This window comes from Homarus americanus, unplaced genomic scaffold (genome assembly GCF_018991925.1).
Source record: "Homarus americanus isolate GMGI-L3 unplaced genomic scaffold, GMGI_Hamer_2.0 scaffold49658, whole genome shotgun sequence".
In the NCBI taxonomy this organism is placed as follows: domain Eukaryota; kingdom Metazoa; phylum Arthropoda; class Malacostraca; order Decapoda; family Nephropidae; genus Homarus; species Homarus americanus.
The window spans coordinates 257,861-283,529 of NW_024751128.1; the positions used below are offsets into that span (position 1 = coordinate 257,861).

Here is a 25,669-nt window from a genome sequence, read left to right on the forward strand (position 1 = left end):
AAGTGCATTTGTTACTTTTGTGTCGAGAGAATGACTCAGTTGCCGTGTCTGTTTTACCCTCTGTGTGTGTGTGTGTGTGTGTGTGTGTGTGTGTGTGTGTGGAGAGGGGTCGGGTCGGTCACTTGAGTCAACCTGTTCTTCTCCATTACCTGATCTACGTGCAGTTCTCTCTCTCTCTCTCTCTCTCTCTCTCTCTCTCTCTCTTCTCTCCTCAGTCTGTCCTTCCTCCGGTCACCTCCTCCTCCCCCTTCCTCTTCCCTCCCTTCTCTTCCTCTCCCTCCTCCCTCTCACCCTCCTCCCTCCTCCCCCCCTCCCTCTCACCCCTCCTCTCTCTCCCCCCCTCCTCCCCCCTCCTCCCTCTCCCCTCCTTCCCTCTTCCCTCCTACCCCCCACTGTTCCTGTACTATCCTCCTCCGTACCGTTACCCACAGCTTTCCTCCTCCCTCTTCCTCTCCTTCCTATCCACTAACTCCTCCATCCCATCTTCCCTTTCCTCCTCTGTCTCATCCTTTTACCACCACCACCATCACCACCACCACCACCACCACCACCACCACCACCACCACCACCATTACCCACACCAATACCATACCATTACCATACCTTTACCACCACCGCACACCACATCACCACCACAATTACCACTACTACCTACTCTACTACTATCAACTACCACCACCACAACCATCACATCCACCACCACCACCATCACAACGAGTACCACATCCACCACCACAACCATCACCACCACAATTACCACTACTACTACTACTATCAACTACCCACACCACAATAACCATAACTGCCACCACCACCATCACAACCGGCAGTACCACATCCACCACTACCACCATTACCACCACAATTACCACTACCACTATCAACTACCACCACCACAATAACCATCACTGCCACCACCACCATCACAACCGGCAGTACCACATCCACCACTACTACCACCCCACCACCACACCACTACTACCACCACCACACCACTACTACCACCACCACACCACACTACCACCCGCCAGACTTAATCTTAATGTGTCTTTGTGTCAAGTTCTTAATTTCCGTGGGAAGTGTGTCAGCGGCGTACATTAACCAGCTCATGGCTCTTACGTAATAACCTAACCTAACCTAACCTAACCTAACCTAACCTAACCTAACCTAACCTAACCTAACCTAACCTAACCTAAGCTAACCTAAGCTAACCATTTTTCTCCTAGGACAGACAAACATTCGAAGCAAAATCTACAATTAATGTTTTCTCTTTAGTCTCTTAGATCAATGATTCTAGAAGGTTCTTATGATAAACTTCACCCTTAACTCGCTTTAAAAGGTTCTCAAAGTTCTCAAAGAGTTCATACGATAACAATTTTTTTTCCCTTCTCTCACTATGGACAGAGATTCTCAAAGGTTCGCTCACGCTTATGACACAAATCTAACCCTGAAATGGCTTTGAAATTTCCACCATTGAGACTTACTAATATAATTATGTATATTGTTTTAATTTTAGATAAGGAAAGGAGTTGAATTTAAGATCGTTTGAGAATCCGGTTTATGAGTGGTTTAGGACCAAATGAGTACGATCCCTACCTCCTGAGTACGATCCCATCCCCCTGAGTACGTTGCCAACACCATGAGTACGTTGTCAACCCCCTGAGTACGATCCCATCCCCCTGAGTACGTTACCAACACCATGAGTACGTTGTCAACCCGCTAGAGTACGTTGCCAACACCGTGAGTACTATCCCAACACTGTGAGTACTATCCCAACACAGGTTAGGTTACCGTGAGTACTATCGCAACACAGTGAGTACAGTTAATTAAATCATAAAGTAAGATGTTTTAACCCCTTGAGTACGATAATTTAGCCTTATGAATACCATGACAAATTTATAAAGTACGACGACACGGTATTCGTACTCAAGGGTCAAGTTATCGTACTCATGGCGTCAATTTATCGTACTCGATGGGTTAATTAATTATATTCATGGGGTCGACGTACTCAAGGGCTGAAAGTCATCGTACTCAAGGGCTGAAAGTCATCGTACTCAAGGGGTGAAAGACATCGTACTCAAGGGGTGAAAGTCATCGTACTCAAGGGCTGAAAGTCATCGTACTCAGGGTCAAAGCAAATCTAATTTGTCAGAAGAGATTGATAACGGGTTTGATTGGCGAACCCAGAATTCTTTTCCAATCAATGTTGACGGCCCGGTCTCTGTAAAGGTGAGTGGAAATTATTATTGGTATTGATGACAATGTGTGTGTGTGTGTGTGTGTGTGTGTGTGTGTGTGTGTGTGTGTGTGTGTGTGTGTGCTTCTTCGCCTGTTTTCCCACGCCCCCGACACATTCAAAGCAGATCCCCGACGAGGTACACACACACACACACACAAAGGAACTGAGGTTTTGGAATGCCACTTATAGCAACCTGGGATTGTCCCCTGGAGGGAAGGGGGGAGTGGCTGGCGGTCACTCAGGTGTTTGTTATGGTGGTGAGGGAGAGCGGAGGTAGGGAGGGTGTGGGGAGGAGGGGGGGACTGAGGTAACTGGGTCAGGTCCGCTTAGGAAACCAAAAGTGTTCGCCTCAGGCTCTACCTAGGACAGTTCCTGCTGACCTACTGACTGAGGAGGAGTGGGGGAAGAGGAGGAGGAGGAGTGGGAAGAGGAGGAGGAGTGGATGAAGAGGAGGAATAAGAGGAGGAGGAGGAGGGTATCAGGTTCCTGCCTTAACTATCCTCGTCTGGTGTAAACATTATATACCACGCCCACAGGACAGTCCCTATTGACATGCTGATAGTGAATGGGAGGGCATGGGCGGGGGGAGGAAAAGGGTGTGTCTGTGTTCTTCTCCACACACGCCCACACACACTCTCCTTGCGTAATCATTTCCACCACGCCCATACAGCACCACGCCCACAGTTATTAGGTATTGGGGGCGTGGCGGATAGGACGTGAAGGAGGCAGGCAGGTACAGGGGGGGTCGTAGGGCGTGAGTCATCTCCAGCTATCCTTGAGCTGAGGAGGCCAAGAAATGTGTCAGCTTGTGTGTTTGTGTGTGTAACCTCAACCTAACCTAACCATGTCGCAACTGTATGTACACATATATATGAATGGACAGGAAAGAAAAAAAGAGAGATAAATGTTGGGTAAGAAAATAGATAAACAAAATAAATACCCAAAAGACGAGGAGAGGAAGTAAAGGTCCCACACCAGGAAAACTTTAATCCCCTATTTGAACGATTCTATACTTACCTGCTCTCTCTCTCTCTCTCTCTCTCTCTCTCTCTCTCCAGACATATACAAAAATCACTTTTTATATATTGCGCGCACACACACACACACACACACACACACACACACACACACACACAACATTAAGCAGTCGCACAGAAACCCACAGACCCAGATTTACCCGGTCTTTGTCCCGCCCGAGGCTGTCTGTGGAACAATGCCCCTGTCTCGTTTTTACAAGGTTTTCTTTGTTGTTTTTTAACGTTGAGTCTTATAAAATGAAGACTGGAAGGTAAATAGTGTTGTTTAGGGGGGAGTGGGGGGAGTGGGTGAGTGAGAGAGGGAGGGACGGAATAACTGAGTGGGAAAGGGAGGGAGTGGAATGTGGGAGGGAGGGGATAAGCAGATGAGAGGGATGGAAGGAGGAAGGAGAGACCTCAGCTGGTGGGAGGTAGAGATAAGGGGAGAGGGGGGGAGTGAGGGGATGGAAATGGGGACAGCATGATGGGAGGAAGGGATGGAGAGGGAGGAATAATGTGATGGAGAGAATGGGAGGTAGAATTTGTGTAAGGGAGATGATACAAGTTAAGAAAAGACATGAAAATTAAAAATAGTTATAAGGAAAAGGAAAGAAGAACAGAGAATAAAGGGAGACGTACGAGGAGGGGGAAGACGAAACAAAGAGTATTTTAAACAAGAATAAAGGGAGGAGAGAGAGAGAGAGGAACACGATGTGGATCACTGGTGCCGTACCTTGGTTAGTCCGTTAGTGTCACGTGTTGCCCTCAAGTGCCAGGTCAAGTGAAGCTGATCCTTGAGCAACTGATTCTATTTGTGGTTATGTAGTGTGTGTGTGTGTGTGTGTGTGTGTGTGTGTGTGTGACAGGCAGACAGACAGACAGGAGCAGATAGAAAAATATAGAAGAGAAAGAGAGAGAGAGAGACAAGACGACGAACAGACAGACACAAACACACACACACACACACACACAAACAGACACACACACACACACACACAGACACACACACACACACACACACACACACACACACACAGCCAATGCACAGTTTACATGACTCTTACAAATTAATTTCCCTGGTTTTGGGGCGACTCTTTAGTCCATTTAAATCGCCGCAGTTCGTGACGTCAATTTTATAGTGTTGTTTTTTTTTTCTCTCCGGAAAGTCTTTGTGTTGTGTCAAGAGTGGTGGAGGTCCTGACTGTTTCGAAAAGTTCTCATTAATCTGTATTACTCATTGTTCCATCTTTTGTTCATGGTGTATTACATTGTTAGTATAGAGAGAGAGAGAGAGAGAGAGAGAGAGAGAGAGTCGTACAAACAAGGTTAATCGCAAATAAAGATGAGTACTTTAATAATCTCTCTCTCTCTCTCTCTCTCTCTCGAGGTGTTTCAATTAAGTATGGTGGTGGTCTTAAGGTGGTACTACTTATACTAGAGGTTAACAAGAAGTATACCCAGGTGTGCCCGTATGTTAATCAGTCATTAAGCCAAGGTACCTGAGTGGCCAAGGTACCTAAGTGGATAATATGCATGGGTGGTCAAGGTACCTGAGTGGCCAAGGAAGTCAAGTCGTGGGAAGGCTTAAAGGTAATTAGCTCTCTTATCCTTTACGGTACAGAAATTACCTCAAGGAATATATAGAATTCAAACATATGATTTCACATGATTTTTGGCTGTATTTAGTCAACCCCGTGGCCGAGTTTTACCGATCTGTCTGATACATGTTATTTACAAGGGAGCGATGTCTATTTCAAGTGCTAATAAACGAAGCCATTGACCAATTCTTTGCAGTTATCTCTTGTGAGTGACTCCATTTATAGCTTTGAGAGGGAAGTTTATTGGCTTCCGAGTCATATTAGTGTTCAGTGTTGACGAAAAACGCTCTTAGGGTGAGTTACGACCGTCGGAAATGATTGCAGTAACCTTGATGCCTCACCTGACCATAGGGAATGTAATGCGATACCCCCCCCTTCCCCCTCCCCCTTCCCTTCCAGGTTAAACCAGTACGACGCGACGCCCCGGTAGCTTGAACCAGTACAATACGACTCAACACTTGCGGCTTACCCTCTCTCCTGGTCTAACCGGTAGTCGTTCACACTTGGGTAGAGGGATGGGATGGGATAGGGGGTAAAGGGATGGGAGGAAGGGGTGGGATAGAGGGTGAGGGATCGGATGGGACGGGGGATGGGGGGTGTGTGGTTCAAGTTCTCCCCTCCTCTCCTCTCCTCTCCTCTCCTTCCCATGATTAATACAACTCTGGCCAGGGGTTCGAACTCGGGGTTGTAGTCGTGTGGTAACTGTTAAGGTTCGGTCTGTTGATGATACAGTTAAAGGTGGGTATAATGTGCTCCTTATTTACTCCTGTTTCCTACCTACTGTTCCTTTTCGTCACCCCTTCCTTATCCTCATGTCCTCCTTCCTCTTCCTATTCCTTCTGCCTCTCCTCTTCTTCATCTTCCTCCTTGTTCATCCTCTTTCGCCTTCTCTCTCCCTCCTGTTCCTCATATTTCTCCTTCTTCCTCCTCTTCCACCTTATCCCTCCTCCTCCTCCTCGTCCTTTCCCCTCCTCCTCTCACGGTCAGTTCCTTGCTTGCCCAGAAAATGTCAGGTTCTTACAAGGTTCACAATAAATCTCTCCCTTAACAGGATGTGTGGAGAGGAGGTCTAAAATGGCCTCGAAAGTGCACTGAAACTTTAGCTTACTGTAGTGTGTTAGTATGACTCTCACATGATGGTGGTGTGGAGTGTCACGTGAGGGTGTTGTGACGCAAGAGCAGCATGTGTATCGCATCAGTTGTAGTGGTGACGCACTGGCCGTGACGCCTCATTGTGACGTGCCTGACGCTTACCCGCCCGTAACACTTACTACACCTCCTGACACAGTGTACAGTACTTCCTGAAGCACATTGTACACGAGAGAGAGTGAGTGGAAAGTTATTTTCATCATTATTATTGTTATTATTGTTATTATTATCATTATTATTATTATTATTATTATTATTATTATTATTATTATTATTATTATTATTATTATTATTATTACTCGGGATTACTTCAACTTGATAGCAACCTCTGCCTCGTTGTTGTCATACACACAGTGAGCCGTGACTCACAGTATCAGGATGCGTTATTGTGCTTAAGTGTTACGTGTTCGTCCCTATTGTGGGCGTGAGAGAGTGATGGTGGAGCGTGGCGGTGCAGGTGTAATATTTTCAGAGCTTGTTACTGCTCTAGTAAGCCGCCCGTCTTTACGGTGTGTGACACTTGTTGAGATACTGTACAGTTGTGTGAGGTGCTTCAGGTGGTGGTGCTGTTGGTTTCCTGTTAATTTATCCGTTGTAGTGTATCAATACTGTTGGTTAACTGTTGATGTATCTGTTGCAGGTGTGATGGTAAAGCCGTGGGCGTGATGGAGGGTGGGTTGGGGCCGGAACTCACCATCTACTCAGCCCGCTACGCCTCGCCCCCGCCCAGGCTGCGACCCGCCCACCCAACCCACACCCATCACCACGTCCATGACTACGGCACCCCGCCCAGACACCCGGGGGTGCCGTCAGGTGGGTCGCTCCTGGGCATGGTAAGTGGGCCGTTCTCCGGGCCTCTGTCACTGCCCCAGGGGTCCGGGTACTGGGGAACTGCGCCGGGGCTGCGGGGGCACCACCATCACCACCACACCTTCCCTCCCTACCCGCCACTCCCGCCGCCTCCACCTCGTCGCCTCCACCTCCACCCTCATGGCCACCAGTCCATGCCGCTCATGGGTCTTCGGGAACCGATGCCCACGCCGCCGCCTGCCGGAAGATGGGACGAAGACCCATGTTTCCTGCGGCCACATTCCCCGGACACACCGTGCCCTCACAAGCCTGGCACTTCGTCCTCCCAGCAGGAGGATGGTACGTGTTTTGTGGTGATGGGCTCCCGAGAACCTTCAGAAACGTCGCACACTTTCGCCGCCAAGAATCCTTTCGTTATCCGACAACAGCGGCGACAACAGCAACAGCAACAGCAACGGCAGCAGCAAGAGGAAGACGGTGTTTACTCCTATGCAGGCGAAGGGATCTTGTGTCCAGCCGACGTCATCCGCGCCCAGGCCGCCATGGACGACTCTGACAGCTATGGCGGCTCTCTGGCCTCCGAGAACATCTACGAGGAGATCCCCGAGACCTGGCGAGGAACGTGGTCACGACGCTCGCTTGTAGAAGAAGTCCTGGACGAGTACGAGAGAGTTCGAGCAGGTCACCGGCGGGTCCTGTCTGCCCTCAACCTGGACGTGGAGACCCTCATCAGACCCAGCGGCCAAGATGGCACCGCCTCCCCGGACTCTGGACTCACCGTTTCGGCTTCGGACTCTTCTTGCGAACCGAACCCCTTAAACTACGACATGCCACGCCCACGCTCGCCCACCAACCGCAGGGAGTCGTGCTTTGGGCGGTTTTCCCAAAGCAGCAGCTCAACCCAGAAGGACAGAGAGACCAAAACCGAGAAGTCGCCCAAGAACAAGGGGCGGCTGGTGAAGTGTGAGTCTCTAGACCTGAAAGAAGCCATGATGAGGAGGCCGTCGGGAGGGCGGGGCCGAGGCTTCAAGGAGAGGCTCGGGGGCGTCCGGGAGAAAATAGAGAAGAGAGGATGGCGCTTCCCCAACTTCTCCAGGAAAGGTGAGTCTCTATTATTATTTTCCTTATGCGATCGTCTTCCTTCTCGGGTAACGCATAGCGCATAACAACCATGTTTTCCTCCTAAGGTAAGGTATCACAACCTTATCTTCCCCCTCAAGTTACGTTACGTTACGTTAGATTATGATCGGTCGGTTAGGTTTGGGTTCTGTAATCTTCAGGCGAAGAAATCTGAGGTGTGTAATCTCCAAGTGACCCCTACTTGTTGCTAACCTAACCTAACCCTGATATTGTACAATACAGTCACACTCCTTAACGGAATTGCGACAGTTTGTTGGAGCAGACAAGTGACATTTTACATTACACGACTGTTAGCGGGACCTGACCATGAGGTGACCCCTCCCTCCCCCAACATGTTATGAGACTAGCGGGAAAAAAACAGTACCGGTAGTGTTAAATGTCAGCGAGTGCCCGGCCGATCACCCCCAAGTACCGACCGACCGACCGACCCAGCTACAGTCACACACACACACACACACACACACACACACACAACAGGTTTCTGACGTGCCCCGTGTTACAAGTATTACAAATGGTACACACAAAATAATATCCTCTAAATTGAGAAAGAAAATGGGACGTCATGACAATATAGCTGCAAGATCAATATAAACGAGAGAGAGAGAGAGAAATGTACCGTGTTGCACATTATGTACCAACTGCACCGCGCTGTTAAAGTGTACCACAGTTTTGCGTACCACGAGTGTTAAAGTGTACCACAGTTTGCAGGAGTTGTACCACAAACTCAGGTGACCAGGCTGGTGTGTGTGTGTGTGTGTGTGTGTGTGTGTGTGTGTCCAACGTCAAGGATAAACTGATCCTTTGGGGTTTTCTGCTGATCTTTTGTGACCCTTTGGTGTGTCTGATGTGAATTTGTGAACCCTGTAACACATGGTCTGATTGGCCCCTTCCCAGCTGTCCTGTAACACGCGCTCTGATTGGCCTCGTCTCCCACCTACCCATTTGGTTCTGTATACCAGTATTCTCGGTTTTGCCCATTGTCGCCTTAAACCATCGTCCTCAAGGGGTTAAACCATCGTCCTCAAAGGCTTAAACCATCGTCCTCAAAGAGTTAAACCATCGTCCTCAAGGGGTTAAACCATCGTCCTCAAAGAGTTAAACCATCGTCCTCAAAGGGTAAAACCATCGTCCTCAAAGGGTAAAACCATCTTCCTCAAGGGCTTAAAACATCGTCCTCAAAGTGTTAAACCATCGTCCTGAAAGGGTAAAACCATCGTCCTCAAAGTGTTAAACCATCGTCCTCAAAGCGTTACCAAGCCTTCTGACTGACATTTACCCTCTCATCCGGCCCACTCGCTCCTGTAGTCCAGTCACATATATTGAATTTCCTTTCCATCCTTACCAATTGTCTGCCCTAACAAGCGTTCTGATTGGTCCAACGCCGCCTGTTCCGTTCTGGTGAGTGCACTGATTCGTCACGCCGCCATTCTGTCCCTCCCCCCTTCAAACGCTCTGATTCACCCCAGCGGTTCTTTCCTTTCACCTGCATCCTGATTGTTCTTATAACTACCTGTCCCTTCCCCTTTAAAACCCTGATTCACCTCACCCACCACCCGTACCTGTCTTTCTAGTCCGACTCCTGATTGGCTACTACAGCTACCGTGGATCAGGTGAATATTATAAACCCCAGCTTATTTTACCTGATAATTAAATTTCCTAACCTAACCTAACTTGACCTGACTTGACCTTACCTAACCTCCCAACCATACCCTCTCCTCGCCTACCCTACCCTACCCTACCCTACCCTACCCAGCATCAGTAACATAACAATATAACCAACAACATATCCTAACCTAACCTCCAGGATGCGTTAGGTTAAGTTAGGTTTGTTTAATCATCAGGTGAAATAAGCTGTGGCGATTAATCTTCAGGTGAACTGTTACTGTGTTTACCTGTTCCTACCATTGTTCTTTCCGTCCATCCTTTGTCATCCTGATTGGCTTACCTGTCCCTCCTCCTTCAATCATCCAGTGTAATCCTGATGGGCAACTATCATTTACCTGAGCGGGGGCGGTGTGAGCGAATGTCGGAGTTCAGGTGTGTCACGACCCGTAATCTGGGTCACCTGACTCATCGAGGGTGTGGGGCGGGCTGAGGGCGGGGGAGGGTGGTGTGGGAGAGGGCGGAGGCAGTGAGTGGGGGGGGGTGAGAGAGGCAGGTTTGTAGAGGAGTGGCAGGGGTGTATGGGGAGGGATAGAGGGAGCTGTTGAGGGAGAACCAGGAGCGTGTGGTGGGGGGGTATGAGGGTGATACAGGGGCGTGGGGGGGGCAGGGGCGTGGGGGAGGCAGGGCGTGGGGGAGGCAGGGATGTGGGGGAGGGACAGGGGGTTGAAAAAGAGATAGGACTGTGAGGAAGAGGTGGGGAGTTAGGTGTGTCTCAGGGGAGGGAGGAAGACGGGCTGGGGAAGGGTTCCTCCTCCCTCAGGCCGTGATGTACCGCTTGGACTGAGAGTGAGAGTGTCTGGGTGCTGGAGGGTGGTGGGGGGAGCAAGAGAGGGAGGGAGACGTAAATAGCCTCACCAAAGCACGATTGGGTCAGGTGGTCGTACACATACACACACACATATACACACACACACACACACACACACACACACACACACACAGTGAAAAATAAATAGTGTGTCTGATTAATGGACCAAATTCGTAGTCTCCTCAGGTGTGTGTGTGTGTGAACACCTGGGACACATCCAACCCTCCTACTCTTACTTCACTCTATCCTTCCACCCCTCCTTCTTCTCGTCTTCCTTCTATTGCTCCCTCCTCCCCAATCCATCATCCTCTCAATCTCATCCTCTTCTCCCCTCTTACACTCAGGTTCCTCCCATACCTCCTCCACCCCCCATCTCCCTCCACCATACAACACAATCAGCTGATGGCCGCGCAGTGTTCACCTGAGCCCTCTTACCTGCAGCCGATTACTACCTACTGTCCTCACCGTCTCGTCTCCTTCCTCCTCCCTCTCCCATTCCTTCTTCTTCGTAATCCTTTTCACTTCTCCCTCCTCTCTTTTGTGACTCTTCTCCGTCCTCCCCCCTTCTTTTACTTCATTATTATCTCTCTCTCTCCTCCTTAGTAGTCCCTTTGTCTCCACCTCCCCCTTTCTTCAAGCAGCCCCCGGGTGTTCCTGTCTGCCACTCCTCCCTTACCTCCCACCTGTCCCTTCTCTCTCTCTCTGGACGTCATGCACCAACACTTGTTCCTTTCATGACACGCCATTGCTGAAGAGGCTGGTGTGTGTGTGTGTGTGTGTGTGTGTGTGTGTGTGTGTGTGTGTGATAATAATAATAAACGGTTTATTAATAGAGCGGTGCCGGTGGCTGAAAATATGCAAACTTACATTTGATTTAGACATATTGATATGCGTTGAATACATTTATAGGGATGTACTACTATAAATCAGGAGTTGTTTATTATTTTAACAATAGATGGATGGTGCTATTCTTATATCTATCAGTGCGGGCTTTAGGGCTGAATTTTGTTGCAGTGGCGGACTGCGTGAGGTGGGTGGGGATATCGCTGGCAGGGAGGTGGCGATGACGAGGATGGTGCAGTAGTCCACTGCCAAACATTGCTAGTGCTTGGTGGTGGAGGTCACTGAGGATGGCATTTCCAGGTGGAGAGAGCGTTGATGTAGCCGATATTCTGCGCCGAGGCATGATTCTGCAGGCCCTTTCTGTGCCTTCTCTAGCCGACTTTGTTGGGTGGAGTTGAGAGAAGACGACCAGGCTGGTGACGCATACGTTAGTTTGGGGAGAATAAAGGCGTTGTAGATGGTCCTCAGCTCTGGCGTGGGTGTCCCAAGTGACCTAAGTCGTCGTCGCATGTAGAGTCGGTACTGAGGCTGCCTTGATTGTGTTGTTTACATGGGCCTAGTCCATTGGTCTATGGTAACACCCAGGGAGTTTGGCAGACTGCACTAACTGGAGAGGATGGGCACCTCTGTGACTGCTGGAACTTGCACTGGAGTGGTGGCGGTGTTGATGTGTATGACTACGGTTTTGGTGTGGTTGGTGGTGACCTTGTTCTCCGTAGTCCATGCCTGTAGCCTGTCCATGCCTGTTGTGTGTGTTACCTATTGTAGAGTACGTTTCTATTGTTTTTCCCCACACACACACACACACACACACACACACACCTCCCTCCAGTCTCATCACCAGTGTGCACTATCGGTCAGCAGCATCACCACGTCAGACACACACTCCTCTGTCTTGGTGAAAAACATCCTGGTGCTGCCTGGAACATGATGCTGTCGTATACAAAGATCGTTTATCATACAAAATTTGCTGTTTCATGTTAAAGTTGCTGTGTCAGAGGGAAGGAGGGACTTTATGCAGGTTATATGAAGATTAGGCACCCCAGTTTATTTCAGGTGATGATTAAATATCCAAACCTAACCTAACCTAACCTAATCTAACCTAACACACCCATGGATTGTTATGGTATTTAATCATCACGTGAAATAAGTTGGGAGTGTCTAATCTTCATGTGACCCCTTTATTATTAGGTATTGTACTGTAATAAACAACCCTTCAACGTTATATGGAAGACAATGCCTTCCCTCCACCTTTCTTCCTCCCTCCCTTGCGTAATGTCCGGCCGTGAACGTCATCAGCAGAGGAGCACCCACGTGTCAATTGTTTACAAGCACAGCTGATCGATGGTGCCGTGAAGATTTGACTGTTTCCCCCTGCCAGACGTAGTTCATTCTCTTGGCTCCTTTTTTTATTACTATTTATAGGTGATGATGATGTTCCTTTGTTCTGTGGGTGTGGCCTGTTTACTATGTGTGTTTTTTTGTTTTTGTTTTGTTTTTCAGGAGGGTGAAGGCTCTCTGCTTGACGTATTTAGAAGAACATTGACTCCCTTTCCTGTCGTTCCCTTGTGATACTTTTGTTGTGTTCTTTCGGAAATTTCAGATTTAACATTCAACTTTGATTTTAACACATGTATATGAGCGATAGGGGTTGGGTGTAAATGGGACTGCCCAATATGGACCAATAGGCTCGCTGCAGTTTCCTCCATTCTTATGTTCTTAGACGTAAAACTTACTTGTGAATATGTGATATTATATGCTTTAATAAGTCTTACCCCTCCAAACACACACACACACACGCACACACACACACACACACACACACACACACACACACACACAGTCTCTCTCTGACTATGCTGATTTTTTCTACCTGTTCTTGTGTTGGCATCATTGAATGGTTCCTCAGGTGACCCCAGCAGGTCTTGGGTGGGGGGTAGGTTTGTATTTATTCGTTAGATTATTTACTACGTTTCTGTATTTCATTCTTTGTTTATTATTATTATTATAATTTCTTCATAATCTACCTATTGATTTTTATGCATCTTTTTATGTTGATTCGAAATACAGAGTTGTAGTCCCCTTCCCCCAGCTTATTTCAACTTACGATTAAACAGCGAGTGTGTTGGTCTCGCTAGAGTGTGAGATCCTACTCAGGCAATGCGTGTGTTGGTGCCGTCACTGTTGTGTGAGACGCGCCCATCACCTTGAGAACCAAGGCTGTGTTTGTTTACATTGGGTGACGGAGGGAGGGGGGGGGAGGAGTGACGCTTTGTCCAGGTGTGTGAAAATTTGTGTTTTTCTTACGTAATACCGACAGGTGGTAAGTGCTTCAAGGTATATTATAAATGTGTTTTTTTAGTTTACTTAATATCAGCGTTTTCATAATGTTTTATTTTGTTATTCACCAGATGCACGTAGAGGATTTATTTTGATGTTATTTCCATAAATTGTTTTTATCGGAAATGTATGTAACATTTTGTAATGGTGATATATATCGTACATAATTAACCTTATATGATATAATGCTAACTGTTCGTGTATGTTAAATGTGTTAAAGAAGAGGAGGGCCACGCCGGTCTGTGTTTACCTTAATGCTTAGGCTCGTCATCACCTGTGTATGAATCACATGACGTAACCCCGAACGTGCTGCTGAAGGCTATTGCACAGGTGCTATTGAAGGCAAAGTCGCTCCATATGCTCTCGAAGTTACTCCTAAGGGGGCAACTGGGAAAACCTATCTTAATTAAAGGTGCCATAGATTATAATAGATAATTCATCCCAATAGAGTGACTCAAAGGTGAATAGTCTTTACTGATTGGTTCTATAAGGACTATCTTAGTGTGTGTCGGTGTTATGTTATCAATTGTGAGTTTTGTGTATGTGAAATTAAGTCCCTGGGGAAGGGGTCTTAGTGGCTAGAGTTGAGTGTATCTGGGATTACGACACGTCATGGTTCAGGAGGTGGTCGAGCCTGTAGTAGAGTTAAGACTGTCTTGTAGCAACAGGTGACGAACAGGAGGCCAAGATCTGGTGGTACAGTAGACGCTGAATAACTCACAACATATCGCTACTAATCACGTGTTGCTCTCTCTCTCTGTGAACGGAAATTTGTTGAACGCCCACACGTTCCCATTCACAAGGTGTCACTTTCACTCAAATACGTAATCTTGTGTTTGCTTGGGTCATTCTTCTACCCCTACCTTCACCTCTCGTAATTTGCTGTGTTAATATCCTCCCTAGACACACACCTACACACTCACGGGCGCACGTGCTTTGTACACTAGGATAAACACCCGTGACCGCCTTCCCTTCTTCCCTTATCACTCAGCACTCAGGAAAGGGATTGGGGTGATGGAGAAGTGCCAAAGGTCAGAGGACCTCACACTTTAAGGGTCGCACGTAACCCCGTCACACGCCTACCTGGTGATGGTAATTACACACACCTAACGGAGGCCTTCCCCAAGGGCGCAACACCTCCCCTCGTCCCCAGGGCACTACCTCCTCACCTTCCTCCTCCTCCCCTTCCTCCTTCTCCAACTTTTTTCTGTAGAGTGCAATCCTCTTCCTCCTCCTCCTCCTCCAGGAAGCTACTGTCTCCTGTGCCCCCTCCCCCGGAAATGAACAGTTCGCTTGGGTGAATCTTTCCCTCTCTAATCTAAACAGCCGTCAGCGTCGTCTTCTTTTTATCGAATGCTCAAAGTTTCTTACCTCAATATTTTTTTCCCGCAACTGATAATGTAAGACCTGCTGGCTCGACCTTCCTTCGACACGAAGGTGGTCACCAAATATGGCGGCTGAGTTACACCGAGACTCTGCCGGAACAATATATCGCTCTCTTACCTCTAGTTGATATGTTGTCTTTAGACGGAGTTAGTATTATTAAGCTGGGGCGAGGGTAAAGATAAGCAATGAGAGTCTAAGATAGCTAAAAGAGACCGAGTTCAGCTTTAAGAGAGGCTAAGATAAGCTCTTAATAGAGGCCAAGATCAGCTTAAATGGAGAGTGGAAAAAAAAGCTAAGACCTACAGTACACACAGGTGAGGCTGAGAGGAAAGCTGCCGAACTAAGAGAGGAATTAACCTTAGGAGAAGAACCGAAGCTTAAAATAGACCCCTCTGAGGTCACGGGAGGTCACCATACCTTGACCTGACCTGCTGACCCCGTATCCCAAAATAGTTAGTCCAGTACGGCGGTGCCCAAAACCTGAAGGACAGAAACACATCCTGGTAATAGAGTCAAGGCGCACAAGACCTCCTGGTGGTGTGGAAGTCGTGCTGCCTCCCTCCCTCTGACGGTGGTGTGGGGGTGGTGCCTCCCCTCCTCCTGACGGTGGTGTGGGGAGTGGTGCTGCCCCTCCCTCCCCTGACGGTGGTGTGGGGAGTGGTGCTGCCTCCCTCCCTCCTGACGGTGGTGTGGGGTGGTGCTGCCTCCCTCCCCTGACGGTGGTGTGAAGTGGTGCCTCCTCCCCTCCTGACGGTGGTGTGGGGGTGGTGCTGCCTCCTCCCCTCCTGACGGTGGTGTGGAGTCGTGCTCCTCCCTCCCCTCCTGACGTGGTGTGGGGAGTGGTGCTGCCCTCCCTCCCTGACGGTGGTGTGGAGAGGTCGTGCTGCCTCCCTCCCTCTGACGGTGGTGTGAGGTGGTGCTGCCTCCCTCCCCTCCTGACGGTGGTGTGGGGGAGTGGTGCTGCCTCCCTCCCTCTGACGGTGGTGTGGGGTGGTGCTGCCTCCCTCCCTCCCTGACGGTGGTGTGGAAGTGGTGCTGCCTCCCTCCCTCTGACGGTGGTGTGAAGTGGGCCTTCCTCCCTCCTGACGGTGGTGTGGAGAGTGGTGCTGCCTCCCTCCCTCCCTGACGGTGGTGTGGGGTGGTGCCTCCCTCCCCTCCTGACGGTGGTGTGGAGTGGTGCTGCTCCCTCCCTCCTGACGGTGGTGTGGGGGTGGTGCTGCCTCCCTCCCTCCTGACGGTGGTGTGGGAGTGGTGCCTCCCTCCCCTCCTGACGGTGGTGTGGGGAGTGGTGCCTCCCTCCCCTCCTGACGGTGGTGTGGAAGTGGTGCTGCCTCCTCCCTCCTGACGGTGGTGTGGGGAGTGGTGCTGCCTCCCTCCTCTGTTGGTGTGGAGTGGTGCTGCCTCCCTCCTGACGGTGGTGTGGAGGTGGTGCCTCCCTCCCTCCTGACGGTGGTGTGGGGGGTGGTGCTGCTCCCTCCCCTCCCTGACGGTGGTGAGAGTGGTGCTGCCTCCCTCCTGACGGTGGTGTGGAGGGTCTTGTACGTGTCGGGTTCCAGATGAGGGGTCGTGGAAGGTGTGTGAGGAAGAATGTTGTTTCAAATGTCTTTAATATTCATTTCATCCACTCGTTCCAGGAAAATGGTGGTGGTAGTGGTGGTAGTGAGATGGTGTAAGTGGTGGTGGTAATAGTGTTGAGGTGACATAGGTGGTAGTAGTGATGGTGGTGGTAGTGATGGTGTGGTAGTGTTAATGGTGGTGGTAGTGATGGTAAGTGGTAGTATTGATGGTGTGGTAGTGTTAATGGTGGTAGTGATGGTGTTGAGGTGGCGGGTGGTAGCGATGGTGGTGAGATGGCAGAGGTGGTAGTAATGATGATAATGGTGTTGCTGTTAAATTGATTATGAAGTTGAAGATGGTGATGACGATGATGACCGACGATAATGATGATGATGATGATGATGATGATGATGACTGAATGATGCCTCGGGGGTCTCTTAAGGTCTAGCCGCCACCTCACCTGTTAGATACTACCCTCCCTCCCCCCTCCCTTCTTACCTCCCCTCTACAACAGCAGGACTCAACCATGCAATTTCCATAATGGTGAGGCCACGTCTTATGGCTCTTGGCTCTTCTTCTTACTGCTGCCCTCTTCCTCTCTTCTTCCTCCTCCTCTCTCCTCTCTATCCTTCTTCCTTCCTCCCTCTTTTCCTCCCTTCTCTTCCCGACTGTTCCTTTTTTCATTCCTTTGCCTCACCTCTTCCACTTCTCTCCCCCCCTCCTCCCATACCCTCTTCCTTTTTATCCTTTTCTCTTCTCCTTCCTCTCCTCCTCCTTTCTATTCTTCTATCTCCTCCTCTTCCTCCTTCCTCCTGGAGGTGTTCGATAGGAGAGAGAGAGAGAGAGAGAGAGACAACGAAGCATGAGTAGAAAACGAGAAGGAAGAAAAGCAAGAAAGAGAGAGAGAGAAAGCAGGAAGAAGGAAGAGATGTGGATGGGAACAGGTGATACTCACGACCAGTAGTGCGTGTGTGTAGTGTGTTGACTAGAGACACACTATCAACAATACCTCCCTGGCCAGCCGTGATGCTCTCGCCGTGATGCTCTCCTAGTCGCCCGTGATACTCTCCCTAGGTACTTCCTGCCAGCCGTGATACTCTCCTGGCCGCCGTGATACTCCCTAGCCGCCCGTGATACTCTCCCTAGCCAGCCGTGATACTCTCCCTAGCCAGCCGTGATACTCTCCCTAGCCAGCCGTGATACTCTCCCTGCTGCCAGCCGTGATACTCTCCTGCCACCGGTATCCTCCGGCTGATACTCTCCCTCACCCTGACCTGCCATGATACTCTCCTTGACCGTCGTGATATTCTCCTTTCTCTCCTGGCCGACTCAGGAAGTACACTGATTAGTCGACTTGGAAGGAAGGTTTACTGAACGTCGAGTAGGAGATTATTATCCCATTTGTCGCTGTTGAGAATGGAGTGTGTTGTGTGTGTGTGTGTGTGTGTGTGTGTGTGTGTGTGTGTGTGTGTGTGTGTGTGATAAATAATTAAGGTAGGAACAGGTAAATATATTTAATTATTACCTTAATTTTCCTTTTCGTATTAATCATTATATTTATCAACGAATTATATTCTTTTTTTTAGATTAATAGCATATAATTATTCCCCTCATCATACATTGGATACACATCATATATTATATTTGACTCTACGCCAATATCAATTAAGTTTCTTGCAGCTATAAAAAAGATTAACTGTGTTCAACCCTCTGTGAACTCTAGTGAACAACAACAACAACCCCCTTTCACCCTCACACCCCTACCCCTCCCTCCAATCCTCCTTCAACCCCCCTCTCCCTTTAAATCTCTCTAACCCCTACCTCCATCTCCAATCCCCCTCTACCCCCTCCCTCACCCCTAACCCCTCCGTCGTCTCCCCCCACCCCTCCCCCCAGTCATTGTCCTCACTGCACTTGTTGGGTCGTAACGAGAAAAGTGAAATAAAACTCCTATGTTAATGAAACTCGACACAGTGTCTGACTAACGACTCGTCTGGAACAATGGAACAGTTTCAGTAACAATGGAGCAGTTTTAGTAGCAATGGGATAGTTTCAATAACAATGGAACAGTGTCAGTTAATAATGGAACAGTTTCAGTTAATAATGGAACAGTGTCAGAAAGCAATGGAACAGTATCAGTCAACAATGGAACAGTGTCAGTTAATAATGGAACAGTTTCAGTTAATAATGGAACAGTGTCGAAGCAATGGAACAGTATCAGTCAACAATGGAACAGTTTCAGTGTCAATAGAACAGTGTCAGTTAATAATGGAACAGTTTCAGTTAATAATGGAACAGTTTTAGTGATAGTGAACATAACACCCCACCATTGTCCTTTTCGATAGTGTAAGGTCAACGTTTAGTGTTAGCTGGGAGTGTACCTTGTAGTGCCCTCTGTGCTCTCACCTGGGGGATGAAAGGTAAGAATAAGGAAGAGAAGAAGAATAAGGAAGAGAAAAAGGAAGAGAAGAAGAATCAGGAAAACAAGAGAAAAAGGAAGAGAAGAGGAATAAGGAAGAGAAGAGGAATGAGGAAGAGAAGAAGAATAAGTAAGAGAAGAGAAATAAGACAAATTAGCGGTTCAGATATAATAGAGGGTCGATATACACAACCGGATAATAACAGAGGTACGGATAACAAGTAAACTTTATTCGTATGTGACTGAACAAATCACAGAGTGGCACTAAATCACACAAAAACGAACACAAATCCACATAAACTAGAATATTCGGTTAAGCAAAAAAAAAAATAAGATAAAATGGAATAACCGGAATGGTTGTGTGAGTACGTTATAGAAATTCGGTTAAAATATAAGTTCGGATAATGGGATGTCTGGGTATTAAGCGTGATTGGTCGTATATTTTACAGGAGAGAAAATGCAGCTCTTTAATTAGACGACAAAAACTTCCATTAAAGCTGAAAGAATAACGAACAATGCAACCGGATATTTGGAAGAAACGGATGACTGAGGGACTAAGGTTGGGGGGGGGGTAGAGAGATGGAGACAGAGATAAGATGGTAAGAGAGAGATAAAGTAAGGCGAGGAGAGAAGGAGAGAAGGAAGGAAGGAGAGAGAGAGGAGGAGAAGAAAGGAGAAAGAAGTAAGGAGGAGATGAAGGAAGGAGGAGAGGTAGGGAGAAGGGAAGGAGGAGAGGAGGGAGAAAGAAGGAGGAGAGGTAGGGAGAAGGAAGGAAGAGAGATAGGGTGAAGGAAGGAGGAGATATGGGAGAAGAGGAAGGAGGAGAGATGGAGAAAGAAGGAGCAGAGATAGATTGGGGAGAAGGAGGAAGAGAGCGAGAGGTGAGAGAAGGAAAGAAGAGAGATTGGGAGAAAGAAGGAGGAGAGAGGGGAGGAGAGGAGAGGAAGGAGGAGAGATAGGAGAAGGAAGGAAGAGGAGAGAGGGGGAGAAGGAAGGAGGAGGAGAGGAAAGGAGAGGGAGAAAGAAGGAGAGAGAGGAGGAGGAGAGGAGGAGTTAACAGGAACACGTAGCCAGTGGGCGTTGGTAAGTAATCAGTAGTTAAGTAACGACAGTCAGACAGTCGCTCCCACAGGATACACACACACACACACACACACACCTACCACACACACACACACACACCTACAGTACCCCAACACACACACACACACACACACACACACCTACAGTACCCCACACACACACACACACACACACACACACACACACACACACCTACAGTACCCCAACACACACACACACACACACCACAGTACCCCAACACACACACACACACACACACACACACACACACACACACACACCTACAGTACCCCAACACACACACACACACAGTACACACACACACACACACACCTACAGTACCCCAACACACACACACACACACACTACACCAACACACACACACACCCCACACACACACACACACACCACACCCCAACACACACACACACACACACCTAACCTACAGTACCCCAACACACACACACACACACACCTACAGTACCCCCAACACACACACACACACACACACCTACAGTACCCCAACACACACACACACACACACACACACACACACACACACACACACACACACACACACACAGTACACACACACACACACACACACACACACACACCACCACACACACCCCAACACACACACACACACCTACAGTACCCCAACACACACACACACACACACCAGTGCCCCAACACACACACACACACACACACCTTCAGTACCCCAACACACACACACACACACACACACCACACACATACCCCAACACACACACGCCTACAGTACCCCAACACACACACACACACACACCCCAACACACACACACACACACACACACACACACACACCTTCAGTACCCCAACACACACACACACACACACACACACCCCAACACACACACACAACACACACCCCTACAGTACCCCAACACACACACACACCCCTACAGTACCCCAACACACACACACACACACCTGCCTTCATTCACCACCTGATACCTGTGTAATAAAAGTAAAAGTGAATTCCTCTGTCTATATATCATGTCTCTCTGTCTTTCTGTCTGTTCAAACACATACACTGTCTGGCACACTGTCTGGCTTGTTTATACGTATGATACTTACTAAAAACAAGTATATCACCTGTTTTGTTTACCTGTGTATGGGACTTAAGGTGTAAACAGTCTTATTTATTGTTTGTTGCCTCTGTGTATGGTCATGTTATTAAGACAAGTATTTACTTTTTATTCTTGTATTTTCTCTATTAATTACCATGAGTTATGCTAATTACTGTGTTTATTATTCCCCGCGGTCCTGTGAGGAGGATATAGGAATCTATGTTTTCGTTCGGTAGTCCGTTTGTGCGTTTATATATCCGTGCGTTTGGTTTTGTTTGGTTTGGTTAGGTTTAGGTTAGGTTAGGTTTGCTTTGGTTAGATTAGGATAGGTTTTGTTTGGTTAGGTTTGATTTGATTTGGTTAGATTAGGTTTGATTTGGTTAGGTTAGGTGAGGTTAGGTTAGGTTTGGTTAGGTTTGGTTTGGTTAGGTTTGGTTAGGTTAAGTTTGGTTATTAGGTATCATTAGAATTCTTACACATCAGGTGAAAAAAGCTGAGAGGCCAAATCTTCACTTGACAGTAAAATTAGTGTCGGGCCGTGTTTACATCTGACCGGAGGGGTGAGGGGTGAAGGTCAGGGGGTGGTGGTGAGGGTCAGGTGGTAGGTGTCAGGAGAGGGAGGGGTGGGGGGGGGGTACCTGTCCACTCTCCATCCCTACCTGGCTGCCTGTCTTGTCATTGTATGTTACGGTAATCGACCCAACACCGCTGTCATGTTATCTGTGTCATTGCTGTGTTGTTTTGCTCTGTAATGCTGTTATGGCCGGTACTTGTGGTATTACTGTGGGAACGCCATACTAAGGAATGTAATATTAGACTGTAATTATAACTGGGTTGATTATCATTACACGTTATTGTTATTTCTTTGTAATTTGCCGCGAGATAACTGTAATATTTAATTGTAGTTATTTACGTATTTTCTTGCTTTAAATAACTGCTGTAATATCACGGGATGATGTAAACTGGTGATATTCAGACCACATAATTACATACACTTTGAGTTATATAATTATCACCTAATCTTCAGCACGTTGGTAGTATTAAACACGTGGTGGTTATAGGACTGACTTTATTTTATCGCAAGCTATACATTACCCTGCCCTATGATAACCGCCCGTACCATTAAACTCTCCCTATGGTCTGAGTTTGACAAAGGGTCCTCAGTTCTTCTTTGAGTGAGTTTTTTGCTACGTAGAGAAGGTTGGAAAGGACTGGGTGGGGGTGGGGGGAGGGTAAATGAAGGAGGTATGGGATGGTAAGGAGAGGAAAGGGGAAGATGAGGAGAAGGGTAAGATGGATAAAGGAAGGAGTGAGAGGGTAATTGAATGATAAGTATCAGTGATGGGCCGTGGTAGCTGATTGGATATAGCGCTCGCCTGTTGTCCTAAAGGGTTACTGGTTTGCGCCCGTGGCATTCATTAATAATTCTCTCAGCCGTGAATTAGAACCCAAGTATATACAGTTTGGAAAGTGGAGACTGTAGAATGTATACAGTATGTCCTTTAGTTCCCAGTATCCTGTATCTGCACTGTATGTAATGGGAGGAAAATACAGAGAGTAAAGGAAGGAGGTGGGGAAGGAAGATAGAGGCAAGAGAAGGAAAACAAGGAGAAGGAGAATAAAGATGGAAAAAAGTGGGAAAAATAAAATGAAAGTGGAGTTACCAGGGAAGATGGTTATGCCCCTTCACCACAAGTCGAGTAGATGTAAACACGGTCTTAATTACTTCACCTGGGGGCCTGCGTTTACAAGTAACCTGGGGTAATTAGGCCACTCTCTCGCCAGGTACTGTTAATATGTTTATTAGCGCCGCCCACTGTGTTAATAGTTCCTGGTGTGAAACTTTACAATGGGGACCTTTTTTTTAACACTTTGGGGCAAATGAGGAAAATTTTATACTTTTATTTCACTTAAATTTACTTAAAAAAATCTTGTTTAAACCCATAAAAGTTTGTATAAAATTTCGTGCGATTAAAAAAACCTGTTTAAGCTGATGAAACTTTATATTAAACTTTTAAAACTTGTACATAAACTAAGGGAAGTTTTTAGAGTCGACTGGTGATTTTTTTTTAGTCGACAGGAATCGTTTGTAGTCGACAAGTGTCTCTTGGGGCAGTGTGTTGAACCTTAAGGCGTCTCATTACGACACTTATTTACGTAACCCGTAATTAGTGGGATGATGTTGGTGCCCTTCCCCTCTTCCTCCCCCCCCTCCCTAACCCCCTCCTATCCTCCTTCCTCCCTATCGCCCCCCTCCTACTTCATTTTCCTCCATTGGGTATATTATTATTATTATTATTATTATTATTATTATTATTATCATCTTTTTTTTTACATTATTATTATTATTATTATTATTATTATTATTATTATTATTATTATTATTATTATTATTATTATTATTATTATTATTGTTACTATTGTTATTATTATTATTATCATCATCATTATTATCATCATTATTATTAAATACATAAAAGTGTGCACGATGAAACAAAAAAAACGCGTCGATTTGGAAACCTTAATAAGATGTGGTGTTGATGTGACGTCACAGGGTGTGGAAACCTGTGTATTGTTCTCAAGATAACATCACACCACGAAGCCGAGCCACACACGCTAATTGATATCAGATTTTAGTGCAATAATAAGTGTAGTGTGTATTTTGGGGTGTATTGTGGGTGTATTGGCAGGTGTGGTGGTTATTGTGGGTGTATTGGCAGGTGTGGTGGTTATTGTGGGTGTATTCGCAGGTGTGGTGGTTATTGTGGGTACACGACGGTGTGGTGGTTATTGTGTATTCATATGCAGGTTATCAGGTGTGTCATATGGTATTATCAGGTGTGTTGGTTATGGTGGTTATTGTATGTGTTGGTTAAGGTGGTATTATCAGGCGTATCCGCATATGCAGGTTATTGTAAGTATCTGCATATGGTACATTGTGCGTGCTGCTATGCGGTGCATATTGTAAGTGCATTGATTGAGGCGTGGTGGCTATTGTATGTGTTGCTATAAGTGGTGGCTATCAGGTGTATTGACAGGTGTGGTGGTTATTGTGGGTGTATTCGCAGGTGTGGTGGTTATTGTGGGTGTATTCGCAGGTGTGGTGGTTATTGCGAGTCCCTGTTATTATGAGTCCTTGTTATTGTGAGTCCCTGTTATTTTGAGTCCCTGTTAATATGAGTCCCTGTTATTGTGAGTCCCTGTTATTATGAGTCCCCGTTATGACGTCTCCCCGTTACTTCGAGTCAGTCCGTTTTCCAGGGGCACGACACGACCGACGCAGTGGCCCGGGGAACCACAATCGTGCGACCTGTGAACACGACGTACTGTACGCAGGGGGTACAGTGGCGAGACCTCAACACACGCACGCACTCTCACGCAAGCAGCAGAGAGAGAGAGAGAGAGAGAGAGAGAGAGAGAGATGAAGAGGATGGTAGGAAAGGGAGAGAGAAAGGAAGAGAACAGGAAGGAAGGGAGACAGGAGAACGGGAAGGGAGGAGAGAGAGAGAGAGAGAGGGAGAGACTTGCAGTACCCGGCAGGAAGGTAAATTGTATTATCTCACTGTAAATATGGCGACATGTTGACTACTTTCTCGAAATACCTGCCACTTCCACACGTCCCCCTCCTCCTCCTCCATAGCCCTCCACCTTCACATTATCCTCATCATCCACACCTCCTTCCACCTTCACATTATCCCCATCCACACCTCTTCCACCTTCACATTATCCTCATCCATATTACTTTCCACCTTCACATTATCCCCTCATCCACACCTCTTCCACCTTTACATTATCCTCATCCACACCTCTTCCACCTTCACATTATCCTCATATCCACACCTCTTCCAATCTTCACATTATCCCTCATCCACACCTCTTCCACCTTTACATTATCCTCATCCACACCTCTTCCACCTTCACATTATCCCCATCCACACCTCTTCCACCTTCACATTATCCTCATCCACACCTCTTCCACCTTCACATTGTCCTCATCCACACCTCTTCCACCTTCACATTATCCTCATCTACACCTCTTCCACCTTCACATTATCCTCATCCACACCTCCTTCTCCTTCACCCGCCCCGCCCCTCTTCCACCTTCACACGTTCTTCTTTTCCACACTTACTCCACTTCACTTTCTCCACCTGAACAAAGAATTTAACCCCCCTAAACAAATAAACCATCTAAAACAAAGACTCAAGCTCTCAGAATAAAGACTTGAGCCCCCTTAAGCAAGAAATCGAATCCGCTAAACAAGGAAAGTGAACTCCTGCCTCTTATAAGTAGAAAGCGACCTAACCTAACCTAACCTAACCTAACCTAACCTAACCTAACCTAACCTAACCTAACCTACGCTTTTATCCCACCTTCAAAATTAAAGACATTGAAAAAATATATATATTTTTTTTGTTTTTCAATTCCCCACTGTCTAAAAATTACAATATATAATGAATGTGTGTGTGTGTGTGTGTGTGTGTGTGTGTGTGTGTGTGTGTG

At 47.3% G+C, this 25,669-nt stretch overlaps 1 protein-coding gene across 1 annotated transcript in view; it reads left to right on the forward strand.

Annotated features, from left to right (window-relative positions):
* The window catches only part of LOC121854542, a 138,107-nt gene that overhangs the window by 80,701 nt on the left and 31,737 nt on the right, over positions 1-25,669 (forward strand). Inside the window, exon 2 of the mRNA XM_042349216.1 lies at positions 6,643-7,913. Within this exon, the coding sequence (XP_042205150.1) occupies positions 6,668-7,913 (1,246 nt within the window). The 5' untranslated portion in view covers positions 6,643-6,667. The remainder of the gene's footprint in view (positions 1-6,642; positions 7,914-25,669) is intronic.